At 45.1% G+C, this 13,137-nt stretch overlaps 2 protein-coding genes across 4 annotated transcripts; both read left to right on the top strand.

The window, feature by feature from the left end:
- Positions 1-714: 714 nt before the first annotated feature.
- On the top strand, positions 715-4,727 carry LOC147962593 (uncharacterized). Of its 2 annotated transcripts, XM_087535302.1 has the most exons (5): positions 715-760; positions 939-1,057; positions 2,410-2,911; positions 2,980-3,106; positions 4,532-4,727. In XM_087535302.1, exons 3-5 carry the CDS (start codon positions 2,764-2,766, stop codon positions 4,725-4,727), a joined length of 471 nt encoding a protein of 156 aa, XP_087391428.1. In that variant the 5' UTR covers positions 715-760; positions 939-1,057; positions 2,410-2,763. The 2 variants fall into 2 exon arrangements, 1 of the variants encoding a protein (XP_087391428.1); XR_015610672.1 differs by lacking the exons at positions 715-760; positions 939-1,057; positions 2,410-2,911 and having other exon boundaries at positions 2,936-3,457; positions 4,532-4,600.
- A 5,686-nt stretch (positions 4,728-10,413) lies between these two features.
- On the top strand, positions 10,414-12,541 carry LOC125532281 (thiamine-phosphate synthase). Of its 2 annotated transcripts, XM_087535045.1 has the most exons (4): positions 10,414-10,539; positions 10,628-10,896; positions 11,064-11,284; positions 11,969-12,541. In XM_087535045.1, the coding sequence occupies exons 2-3, from the start codon at positions 10,729-10,731 to the stop codon at positions 11,262-11,264; spliced, it is 369 nt and encodes a 122-aa protein (XP_087391171.1). In that variant the 5' UTR covers positions 10,414-10,539; positions 10,628-10,728; the 3' UTR covers positions 11,265-11,284; positions 11,969-12,541. The 2 variants fall into 2 exon arrangements, with proteins under 2 accessions (XP_087391171.1, XP_048552357.2); XM_048696400.2 differs by lacking the exon at positions 11,969-12,541 and having other exon boundaries at positions 11,064-11,615.
- The last annotated feature ends 596 nt before the right edge of the window (positions 12,542-13,137 follow it).

A 13,137-nucleotide genomic window follows, 5' to 3' on the forward strand; every position in this document is an offset into this window, starting at 1 on the left:
AAACCTTGTACTGAGGATCCCATCCGCCCCCACGCACCCATCTACAAAGCAAAGGAAAAAAACCTATGAAAATTAACCAACGAAAAAACCTACGAAAATTAACCAGCAAAAACAAACCTAAACCTATCACATGCACGACTCTCCTGCCCTCCACTCGCACGCCCGACTCTCCTGCCCTCCACTCGCACCGACTCACTGCCCTCGTTCGCGGCCGCCCTCCATCCCTTCGCCACCGCCAAGACCCCGCCACCGATCTCCTCGAGAAGACCCTGTCGGACCTCACCGTCGCCGATCTCCTCGAGAAGACCCTGCCGGATCTCACCGCCGTCGATCTCCTCGCGAAGATCCCGCCGGATCTCTCCGCCGCCGTAACTCCATAAAGCCTCCGCCGCCGATCCCCTCCAGAAAACCCCGTCGATCCCCTCCGGAAGACCCCGCCGGATCTTGCGTCGGGGCCACTGTTCTGGATCGCCGTCGTAGGACGGTTTCAACCAGAGGTATGGATAGGAGAAAACTTAAACGCATGGCTGTTTCAATCATAGGTATAGCAGAGCGGTTTCAACCCCATGTATTAACATCATGATGGATCTAGCCGGCGGCCTTGAGGAGAGGAGCTCGACGAGCGGGCAGGGTGACCCCGTGCCTTGGAGACGGCGACCCTCAACCCCTTGCTGCTGTGGTGCACTGGGCACATCTGTGACGAGGAGGAGGCAAGCCACAATTCATCACCTTCCTCGTCTCTCTCATGGCTGTGCACAAGGTAAACCTCATTTGCCCCCCATCTTCTACTCCAGATCAATGGGCAAGCCTGGGCACGTCTGAACTGTGCACACCTTTTGTGAATTTTTACTAGGCCTCTATATGTGCTTCAGATTATGTAGTTTGCAGTCTAGACTCCTCTGCATTAACGTTTTTTATGGTCTTCTCATCATTGTCAGGATGTCCGCACCCCGAGCCGAGCTCTGTTTGACCGGAGGACAAGCAGAGGAAAGGCGAACAGGGGTGATGACGTGGCTCCTGAGCAAGGTGAACATCGCCTTTAAGGCGAGCGGTGGCGGTATCTCCCTTACAACCGCAATTCATTTCTTACATTGTTTGCTCCTCTTATCAAGGGCACATTGGTCAGATGCATCCTTGAAAAAAGGGTACATTGATCAAGTTGTTTACTTGCTGCTTTATAGCGTATTTTTTTCATATGATTTTGGATATTTTGTTTCTGTACTGTACCTTAGTTTGGAATTTATTTTGTAGGCACCTTATCTTGGGCCCCTACAATAAGTAAACTCAACATGCGTGATTCTGATTAGAGGCAACCGGATCGTTATTGAACATATTGATGATTCCTGTTGTGTATTCTCAAGGAATGGTCAGGTTTAGTACTGTAGCTATTTTCTTATCAAATATATTTGGGTGGTGCTCAAAATGCAGAGCTGAAAAGCAAGAAACGTAAAGCCACCTCTGAAGATAAGTTCACCATGCCTCCCAGAGTGTCACCCCGCTTCGTTGAACTTAATGGAATAAGATCAGATCAGAATAACCTTTGTAAACTAGGCAACTGAATCATTTCATTGTTGCTTGTCCATGTAACGAAGAACTATCATTTGGGTACCAAGTTCCACTTCAGGCCAGAAAAATTTCTTATAACTTCAAAACGGCAAGGGATGCACCATTGTCTTCAGGTCTGGTATGTATATTTAATCAATCAAAACAAAAGTTTTTGATAATAATCAAGAATGATGAAATTTTGGACTTTAGACTATATCAGTGACAATTTTCATGATAAATTACAGAAAGTTTGTATCTAGGGGATATCTTCATGTCGACTTACGTTTAATATTAGGATATGTCCCCTCATGTGCCAGTTTTGAGATATCTTAGAAGTTCACGATCTGGTTTTAGTTCTTGCATCTTTTTCCACCTTTCTGTAGAGATTTGAGTAAAACTTAAATGTCTAGATGCATATAAGCTTGTGAGTTAATTAATGCTAACTTGATGGTCCAAACTAAATTCTGCAAATATGACCATGACAGAAAGATAAATGGAGGTTTAGAGGCAGAGTGGATGCCTGCACCAACTTTATAGGTTGAACTACGTTTTGCTAGATGACTCAAATTTCAGAACACGAGCATTATTTTTTGGGAATGCAGTTAACAACAGAATCAAGACAAGATGAAAAATGGAGAACTGTTCAATATTGAGTTTAATTCATTTCTTACAGAGCACCAGAGATGAGTGAGGAGATTATTAAATATTGAATATAATTCCTTTCTTGTATCCATGGTCAATCTATTGTACTCTGTCGTTTGCCTTAGTGAGAACGACACTGCTCTATCGCTTGCTTATTTAAGATCATGGTAATCATTTTTGCTAGCCTATGTGTATTCTAATTTTCTCCCCTTACTGTTGCAGCCTTGCAGGTTGGAGTGCAGCTTTCAGATATCTTTCTTTCCTTGGGATAGTTGGAATGGAATACTATGACTAGATATACAATGGTATTGTTATCAGTGTTCGGCCTTCAATGATTTCGGTGCAGCATGTCTAGACCATCAACGGCAATTTGAGCTCCTTAGTGAAGTAGGTTTGTAAGGCGTTGCTTCAACTCAAGAAAATCAATGGCCACAATTGGGAAGTTGACTGACAATCCAAAGAGAGTGCCAATTTTCAATCTCGTGTTTAGGTGCTTACATCAATCTCGTTCATAGTCTCGATCACCACCACCGGGGCAGCTACTTCTGCTGGCAGGGGCTGGGCGCCGCCGTGAGGATGCTATCACCCATGCGCACAGTGATGGCATGGTGGCCGAAGAAGGCCGTCTTGTGGGGAGCCGCGCGCTGGCCGCCATCTCCACCCGCGGACACACCAACAAGACAAGTGATTTTAGGGTTGGTTCTGTCTGAAACCAAGCTGGCAGGTGAGCCAAATCAATCATTCACGGTTCTTAAACAGTACATAACATAATGCTAATTGTGTGTTTTTCAGTAATATGCAGAGAAGGTTCGCCTGACATAATGACCAACGAGAGCAAGTTGTTTTTTCTTGATGAAAATGATAGCTACCACTTGATGAGATTTAGCAATACAAGCATTTCCTCTAATTTTATTTGTAGGTAATCCTTTAAGCTCCAAGGAAATAGCTGAATGTCACTACCAAATTAAATTACCTTTGTACAGAAAATACGTGGAGTTATGTGATCTGCAAGTGAGCAGCTCTCTCACCAACGAGTTAATAACATTAAAATAGGTAGCAGTACCAATTTTTCCCAGTAAAAGTGATTTTTTGTTTTCTTCATTCAATTAACCATCGTTTTGATCGATGATGCATAATAGAAATATGCATTCCTTTACTGTTTTTTCTCCATAAGATCCTTTTATCACTCATTAAAATTTTGCAAGTTCTTGCCATACCCGAAGCTTCCATTATCGCTGACTTCGCCGGAATGCCTGCACCCATGTTCCAGGTGCCAATAATGAATCCTGTGTTTAGGTGCTTCTACATGAATCCCGTGCATAGTCTCGATCACCACCACTGGGGCAGCTACATCTGCTGGCAGTAGCACTTTCCTCTGACATGTGTTTTTTTGTCGTTGTGTGCTTCTACATTAATCCTGGGTTGTTGTATTTAGGTTCTCTAAGGCATAAACTGTGACTTTTCTTAATTGTATGTGTTACAACTTGTTTTACTGTACTAATTTATTCAGTTGCACCAATACAAGGTGTGGAGAGTTTGGGTTCAGAAGGTAGTTAGCCTACAAGAGAAGGGGGTTTAGTATTTTCTTGATGGCACATGTTGGAAGGTGCCATCTTTATTTCTCTTATCTTATGGGTTTCCTCACAGTTGTTTTCTTACAATGTGCACAATTTTGCAACAATAAACATTGGCTGGGTATATACACTTGAATAGATGATCTGGTTACATAGCATGCACCCCGAGGAGTTTCAGGAATTATGATGTGTTGGTTTTATTTGGTTGAAACCATTAATGGTTGTCTGAGTTACTTGACTAGGACTGTTTGGGCATGAAGTGTGTGCTCTATAACTCCTTCCTATTGGATATTTTTGCTCTCCTTATTGCACAGGTTCCTGAGAAAAGTGAAGTACTTATGTCGATAAGATGTTGATTCTCAAAACTCTTAACATCTTATAGTGTATCGGTAGTGTTAAAACAAAAATAGCGATTACTTTTCTCGTGTTATCGTCTATTGTGTTTCTTCTGTCCTTGATTCCAAAGGAACTGTAGTAATTACTTTGCCTAAAGTTTGTGTTATTTCCATTTACGATGTGTTCAACTCAATTGTGTTACTAAAATACTTTTATCGGCGGATATCTATCAAGAAGTAACATGTCACCACTTTGAATACAACCTTAGTTTTACATGCATTAGTTTTCTAATTAAATGTTGTCGTTGTAAGCATCAAAACTATCTTCTAGATTCACAACTTATGCTTATGCCTCCGTTTAAAAAAACTAGCTTCTACAGTCACAGCCTTGCTGGGAGCCAGGGTGAGAAACTAAATGTCAACATGGTTGTGCAGGTCTGCAGGAGGTGCCTTTGAGAACTTGATCAGCTACTCGAGCTTCATTGTCAGCGAAGTCTCCACTGGGTCACCCAGATCTGTCCTGAATTGCTTCATTGATGACAATTTGGAGAAGGCTCCGCTGACACTTACAAAGGATGTTTTCCTTTGTTGGAAAGACGAGGATACGCTGGAGATAGGCATGGGGTGGTAAGAAAATGATGAGTTCCTGATGATATTATGCTTGCTGGTCTAAACCTAGATGTATTATGTCAGTTTGTTGTTAAGAGTATCTTGAAAATATAAAGCCACTGGGTGGCCAGGCATTCTATACTATCGTCTTTCCAAGAGCCCACATTTCTGCATGTATATATTTGTTGTACAACCTATGCTGGTTTGCCTACAATAATTATCAGAAGGTAATATGCAGCAGCCAAATTCTCTCGGTCGACGTTGATTTTGTCATGTTCTTAAGCAAACCCAGCGTACCATATTCCTCAAAAGGTGAAGAGCACGGGAAGACACATGTGCTAAAGCAAAAAAATAGTATATTTAGGATCTACCCCTTAGCTTAATTTACAAGTTGTGTGAGCCTGCTCATATATCGATATTGATTCAGCAATTCTCAGGATAGCATGAAACCTATTCTTTTATTCTGCTAGAATTGACTAACCAGCATTAAAATTCGTAATTGTAACCAAATTACGTATGTGTTCCTATAAAAAAGAGAGAGAACAATGCATTTCAGCATGTATGTCTCGGCTCCTATAAAAGAGAGAGAGAACAATGCATTTCAGCATGTATGTCTCAGTGTGGCATGCTGTAGCGGATCACAATATTCTTCTAGGTACGTATGATAAGTTGCACAAGCATCTCTGTACTGCTTTTCACATATATCTTTGTTTTCTTCTACTGTAATGTCGTCGGTAACTGTTTGCTCTATTTCTTTCCTATCTGCAGTGCGCTTCTCTTTTGATTCCATGCTTCAATCAAATCAAATCGACGGCATTAGGGGATTTTGCATGCTGATTTTTTGTTTTTCTTTCATGGAAGTAATTAGGGGATTGTGATACTGTCCCCAGTCTCACGACTGATACTCTCAGTCGATGCTATATTAGTGTAGTGGTGGTTGTGCGGTGGAGGTGGGGCTTCGTCCTTCAGGCAAATCGTGCAACATGGATCTGGTCTGATCCAGACAGATCTGGCGCTCGCAGCCCGTCCGACGGCGAGGGCTGAGGCCAACAGGGGTCGTGTGCGGCTGGCGCTGGCGTGGATCGGTGGGCAGTGCTGGTGGCGCGGCTGAGGTGGTGGAGGTGCGTGCACGTCCTGGAGTCCGGTCGGGCCTTCCTCCCCGGCTTCTGGACGACAGCGTGCGGCGCGGGCGGGCTTCTCTTGTGCCCATCTTTGGTGGTGATGGCGGTGGATCTACCCCCTCTTCGGCGGACATGTGGCTGTTGGTGGCCTCTCGCCAGTCCGCGCCAGTAGCCGTGGTGGGGCGAAGCAGGGGTGCTTCGGGGGGAGGGGGAAGTCGGTAGGAGGGATGGGGGCTCTGCTGTTGTTGAGTCGCCTGTCGCCGACGTAGGGGGTGCCGGTCATGGTCGTGTGCCGGTCCTTCCCCTTCCCCTTTTCCTCAGCCTGGTGCTTTCTGGCGATGCTTGAGGTTGGATGGTTGTTGTCGGTTCCGGCGGTGGTTGGATTTGGAGAAGCTATTGAAAGCCACCCCCTTTGATGTTCTCAGGGTGGTCTGGGTACAAGGTGGCGGCCCTGGCAGTGGGAGGCGCGTTGATCTTGGGCGGATTTGCGCGGCTCAGGAGCGGGAGAGCAGACAAGGCTGCTCGGGCGGCATGGATGCGGGTGGTTGGCGGAGCGGGGGTGCGACGGAGGGGGTCGGAGCACCGGGGTACATCACTTGCCCAATCTTTGTACTAGCCATTGGCGGTGGCGTCCGCAGACGTTGTTTGCCCCTTGCAGGGTCCGCCGTGGTGCTCTCAGTCCCTTTGTGTTACTCCGAGTGAAAACTTGATCCACGGGATCAGATGATGGCGGCTATCAGTGGTCCTGCCCTTCTTGGAGGCACCATTTTGGAGTCCCCGCTCCGGCGTTGGCTGCCTCACCTCTCCTTGGTGGATCACTCGTGTGGTGGTCCGTCGGCTAGAAGCGGTTCTTCTTTGCTCATTCGTAGTATGCTTGGTAGTCGCTGGGGTGGTTTGTCGGCACCTTTGTATCTTGCTTTGGGTGTGTGTTGAGTGCGGTGGTGGTGTGTGTTTGTATCGGTCTTATCGGATGTATACAGTGATTGTTGCTTTATAATATAAAGCAGGGGGCGTTTTCGTCATTAGGGGATTGTGTCATGGAGAAATAGAGGGGTCTAGAAAGAAAGAGGGAGCGGGGGTGGGAAATAGAAGGGTAGGGATAGAGATGGAGGGTGGTAGACAGAGTGGGGAACGAGATAAGATATGCATTATATTCATAGGTGCAATCGGATGAAAACAAATTAAAAGGCCCATGGCAACGCACGGGCATTTTGCAAGTTAAGCTAGTATGCATGTGCATTCATACTTGTGGAGCCCAATGAACTCCATGGAAAGTTGGCTGTCTCGTACGCATTGGTAAGAGACTGGATTTTGTCCACAGATTGAGACGGTTTGAGACCGACTTATTTTTCTCGAGAATAAACCAACTATTCCAGGTTTGCGTGCAATGATGAATAAAAAGGACTTCATACGAAACAACCACAAGAAAAAGAGTAACATACAAAGATACATCCTTTTAATATATATTTTTTGCACAAGAAAGATACATCCTTTTAATCTCAGTCATCAGTCTCTGTAGTTAACATAAAATTAACGGGTATAAAGAGATGACGGAAGGAAAACCAAGAGATCTTCCTCCCTTTAATATTAAAGTATAGATATGGATTTGTATCTTGAACTTTAAGCACATAATATGTAACTGTCAGTTGTCTGTCAATGTTGTATTGTAATGTTATCTCAGAACTCACATGCATAGCACGTAGTACAACTCACTAGCATGAGCTTTGCATGGCATAGCGTCTACAACAGGATCGTTCTGATGAGCATAAGATGTGTGGGGATACGCACGGCGCCTCACATCATCGGTCAGGAGACCGGGGCGAGCAGAGAGGGAGGGGGAGATAAAGATCCTGTTGGGGGACACATCTCTTGCAAAATGGTTGTGGCTGGCTATGGGTTGGAGATCCACTAAAAGCGGGAGCCAAATTTAGCGTTGGAATAGTTCGATCCATTTCTTCTGCCAGGGCGTGAACATCCCAATCACGAACCCCTCGTCCAATCAGGATCACATGCACGACATCCATCATGAGAACGCATGGTTCAAGGTCAGCCATGTGAGACTACCGCGTGTGTGTTCGGTTTTGCCACGACATCCTATCGTGCTCAGTACATGCATACGAAGGTATGCATCTGCATTTTGCTCATGCCCACGTATGATCAATCGATTGATATGTACCATTTAAACCGAAAAGATGATGAGATGCAACCTAATTTGAGGAACGTTGGTTCTCTCCAAAGAAAAACTTAAAAAAAACATGGTACGTGATCAAAATGCAATCCAAGTCGGATATATTTACCATCTCTTTTTTAATGTATTTATTATCTATGGAATTTGGTAGCACCTGTTCACAAATGCTGATAAATATTTTGCGTCAGCCACTTTTCTCCCACCCATCCGATCCCCATCCAGCATCCGTCCTATTTTACAAAAACACAATGTCATCTTCGTCACATATGTGCTCCCCCTTCCCGCGGCCAGCGGCGATACCGCCTTAGCCTCACCATCCCCTGAACCCGCCGCTCACAGTTATGCTGCCACCACCTAGGGCATCCCTCTACCCCCCACCCCCCCACCCCCCCCCCCCCCCCCCACCCACCCACACACACACACACCCTACCACCACCTCATGTTCTTCTCCGGCAACATGAGCCCCACCACCTAACACCCAAACCAGTCAAGCCTTTGACTCCCATTCACCATCTTCCCCACGCCTCGCTATATTCGCTGCGGCGCCGCCTTCTTCGGCCTCGATGTTAATGCACAATCGACGAACGGGAAACCATTTTTCAAACACCTGAAAAATAGCAGAACATTGAAATTCACAAGAAGAGGAGATAACAAGAACTTCATTTGTGGAAAGGTTTTATTTTTTTTGAAACCTTTAATTAATTATCTATGTCACACGATCATATAGAAGAGTTCAACTACTCATGACATTTGCGTCTATGTTGCACATGCATAGCTGTGTGCATCTCCGCTTGCAGGTCCAGAAGCTAAACTCTTTCATGGTTGAATCATCTGTGGTTCTACGAGCGCGCATGTCGACGAAGCAATAGAGCATTTTGTCATTTCTATAAATTTGATTGCACATGGACAGATCTTTTATATACTAAAGATATTTGACTAGCTAACTAGACAAAGGAGAATATTCTTAGAAATCTAACAGAAAACATATCATGGCTGGTTCGACCGATTAATACTCCTACATCACATCTAATGGGTCTTTAAACTCACAATATAAATTTTGGTTAGGAAATCTAAGAAAAAAACATATGATTGTTGATTCGACAGTTTGTGACTGGCTCGTCACTCAACCGATGTCACGTAGGGTTGGAATTTGACAAAGACTGAATCCTCATGTTGGAAGGTTATGTTTGTTCGCCGTTTTACTGCTTGAGCTTTCATAATGTTGCGAGCATGGCTGAGATATTGCTTGAAAACTTGTTGTATGAGTTCACGCTCCTCGAGCTAGTCCTTCAGTGCAGGAATGTTGCAAGTAGAAGCTGCTTCGATGCCCAGTGTCGTGGTTCATGGCTATATAGTGCTACAAAAGGAGAGGCCTTGAGAGCAGAATGGTAGCTCGAATTGTACCATAACTCTCGCAGGGACAAGTACTGACTCCATTGGCTCTGGCATGCGTGAATGATGCAGCGTAGGTTTTTTGTTTCTTCTTTTACTCTCGCAGGGACAAGTACAATAACTTTCGCAGGGACAAGTACTTTTTCAAATTAGCGAATAATTTTTAAATTCATGAACATACATTGAATTTGTGAACATTTTTCCAAATTCACAAACATTTTTATAATTGCAGTTTTTCTAATTCACGAACATATTTGAATTCGTGAGTTTTTTAATTCGCAAACAGTTTTTGGATCGCCGGACATTTTCCAGATTCATAAACATTTTTTTGAAACAAAAAATATTTGAATTCATGAACACTTTTTCCAATTCATGAACATGTTTTGTATTTGCAACCATTTTTTGAATTTGCTAACATCTTCTGAAATCACGAAATTTTTTACATCCATGAACTTTTTTTTCAAATCTGTGAACAATATCTTTATTCACAGGTATTTTTTTTATATTAAGGATTGTTTGAATTCACGAACATTCTTTGAATTCATGGACATCTTTTAAAATTCACGAGCTATTTTTTCAATTATGAATGTTTTTTGAATTCAAAAATATTATTTCAAGTCCATGAACAATTTTTCTACTTCATTATTTTTATTGAATTCATGAGGATTTATGAATTTCGGAATTCCTGAATATTTTTTATATTCACAAACATTTTTTAAAATCGACGAGGAAATTTTGAATATTATTTGAATTCAGTAACATGTTTTAAATTCGGGAATATTTTTCGAATTTATGAACTTTCTTAAATACACATGATTGTTTTTTAAATTTACAACTTTTTTGTATTTGCGATTTTCTTTAATTATAAATTAAAATAAACTGACGAACAAATGATGAAATGAGGAAAAAAGTAAAAAGTAAAACAGGCGTGCACTGCCTCGCTGTGCCAGGCCCAGCTCGCGCGAGGGACGCGAGCGTAGTGCTGGCTGTGTGCGACACACAGCAGCGCCCTCACTTGGATGGGTACGCTTCCCTAAAAAAAACTGCGATCGGCACGCGACTTCCTTCCTCACCCTCCCTCCCGGCGGCGGCGGCGACGGCGACGGCGACGGCAACTCCCCGCATCTGAAAGGGTGCGTCCTCCCTCCCCTCCTGCCACCTCCCTGGTGTCGGTCCATGTATCCAGCGAAATATCACTGCTGACACTCACAGTACCTCCAGAATACTTGGATTTGCCGAGGTGAGCTGTTCTTGTCTTCTCACGCCTTGTGGCGCGGCGTGGGTGAACTCGCGGAGGCCCCTCGAAGCAAACGCGCGGGGAGATGTTTGCGACGGCGGCGCGGTGGGCGGCGAAGAAGGGGAAGCCCAAGATGGCGCCGATCGAGCTCACGACGGCGCCGGAGCAGGCGCAGTCCATCACCCGCACCATCTTCGACGTGGTCAAGGAGCACGGCCCCCTCACCATCTCCGACGTTTGGGAGCACGTCAAGGTACTGTTGCTGCTTAAACTTGTGCGAGATTCATCTCCGCACGCAACCTGTTCGACGGAATGTCTTTCTCGCAACTTGGCTGGACGGACAGTGTCTTCTCTGTTCTTGCAACGTGATTTTGGATTCCTTGTCATTTAGAACGTGCCTCGTGTGTTCATTTTGTTCAGGATGTAGGCCTGAGGGGTTTGACAAGCAAGAGGCAGATGAAGATCATGCTGCGGTGGATGAGGGAGAAGCAGAAGCTCCGGCTCATCTGCGACCATGACGGACCTCACAAACAATTCCTCTACACGACATGGTTCACCAACCCCAAGAATGCGCCGCAGAGGCCCAAGAGGGAGCTCAGCAGAGAGCCTCCCAAGCCATGACCGCACTCATGTTAACCAATGTAGGCCATATTTTGTTTACTTACACCTTTCTCATGATTTTTCCTGCATCTGTAGACAAAGCTGTTAATCATATATGGTGCTTATAGCTGAAATACTGAACGATGCCAGATTGTGAATTATGAAAGAATAAATTGTTAGATATTTAGGATTTGCGGTCTACCTCTTATTCCTCTGCGCTTATCCGTGGTGCCGCCCAAAACAGTTTTTTTTTTCTGCTGTAGTTCTGATTTTGCCTTCTTTGGTGCTTCTTCCCAAAACTGGTGTTGGTGTTCAAGGACTTTGGCATCGGCCTTCTCCAATTGAAATGAATGTGGTTTTAACTGCTATTAACTTTGTCAAGAACCTTACTTAAAATGATTGGATTATATCTGATTATCACATCTATTAACCATTTGCAGGTCATGTATTCAGTAGAACAGCATAAAAAGTATCTAATGTCTGATGAAAATCATAGTAATTAGTAACTTCAAAATAATTTTCAGTAATTAACACATGTTAGTTTCCAGAGCTGCAATGCCCTGTATTGGCATTGCGATTTCAGTATATAAAAGTTTCATGGCATAAACAACCTGCGATAACAAGGACCCAAAACTAATTTCCTAGTATCAGTTTCATATACTCAAGCCTACTCCTTCTACATATATGTACTCACACGACCTTCCAAATGCCTTGATTTTTTGCAGAACGTTCTTTTTGTCAGAGTTGGTGTTTTTTTTTTCTGTTGACAGCTAGTTGTGATATTATATGTGGTTAAGAAGTATCAACCCAGGAATGGTACTGTCTTTGACAAGAGTACTGAGGCCCGGAGTTATTCCAAGAGATGCAGCAGCTCGATTCGTTTGGGGTCAGAATCATTGTGGTTGATGCAGCCAAGGAAAAGAAGGGCAGATATCCTGAAGGAGGGTTCGGCGGCTGATGCTAGACCACCTGTAGTCAACAAAGAAATGAGCAGTACAACTGTGTTTGGGGCCAATATCCTGAAGGAGGGTTCTAATCCAGATTATGTGGGACCTGGTTGGCAAGCGTCTCGTACTAAGCGAGCTTCGGAGGAAAGATGCCAAGGCACTGCCTTGGCAAGACCTGAGGTGTTCCGTCAGGACAACTAGGATCGCATCAAGGGAAACAAGCTCTCACTGCTAAGAACTAACTGGTCAGGACAGTCTTGTCTCATCAACATGTCTGTTTTTCTTACGAGATTTATTGTTATTAGTGCATGAACATACTGGTTATTTTTGATTGGTAATGATGTATTGATTTGGAGTATTGAAGTTGCTTGGCTGCCTGAGTACAATGAATTGTAGCATAGGCCACCATTGTTGTTTCTCATGTTCTTGTTAAGATGCAGTAGCTTGTGTATCTTACAGCAAAGCTGTAGCATGTTTTGTGTTTGATATGCACTGATAATTTGCAGTCACTCGACACCACAAAGCTCTTTCAGTACCGGGTGAAAGAGGGCGTCCGCGTCCGCGTCGCTCCCAGGGGGCGGCTCGGGCGAACCCTAGCGCCGCCGCGGCAGGCAGCCCCCACCTCCCTCCCCTCCCCTCGCCGCCGCTGGGCGACGCCGCTGGGCAAAGCCCGGGCGGTGGCCGGTGGCGGCGGGCCTTCTTCTCTCGCGATGCGATGGCACCGGCCGGTTCTGCGCCTTGGCCCTCGACGGCGTGCTCTGCCGGCGGTGTGCGGGCGCCGGGGCGGCGGCCCCGGGACCTTGCTGCGGCCCGGCGACTGCTGTGGCTGCACGGGCAGCGCGGCGGCCGGGGCTGGAGGTGTCGCGTCTTGCATCCAGGCGGCGCTCGAGACGGGATCCCGCGAGGTGCGGTCTTTCGGCTGCGGGCGGCGTCCCCTCCGGATCTGC

The sequence above is a fragment of the Triticum urartu genome, chromosome 7A (assembly GCF_056163025.1).
Source record: "Triticum urartu cultivar PI428250 chromosome 7A, HENAU_Tu73, whole genome shotgun sequence".
In the NCBI taxonomy this organism is placed as follows: Eukaryota; Viridiplantae; Streptophyta; class Magnoliopsida; order Poales; family Poaceae; genus Triticum; species Triticum urartu.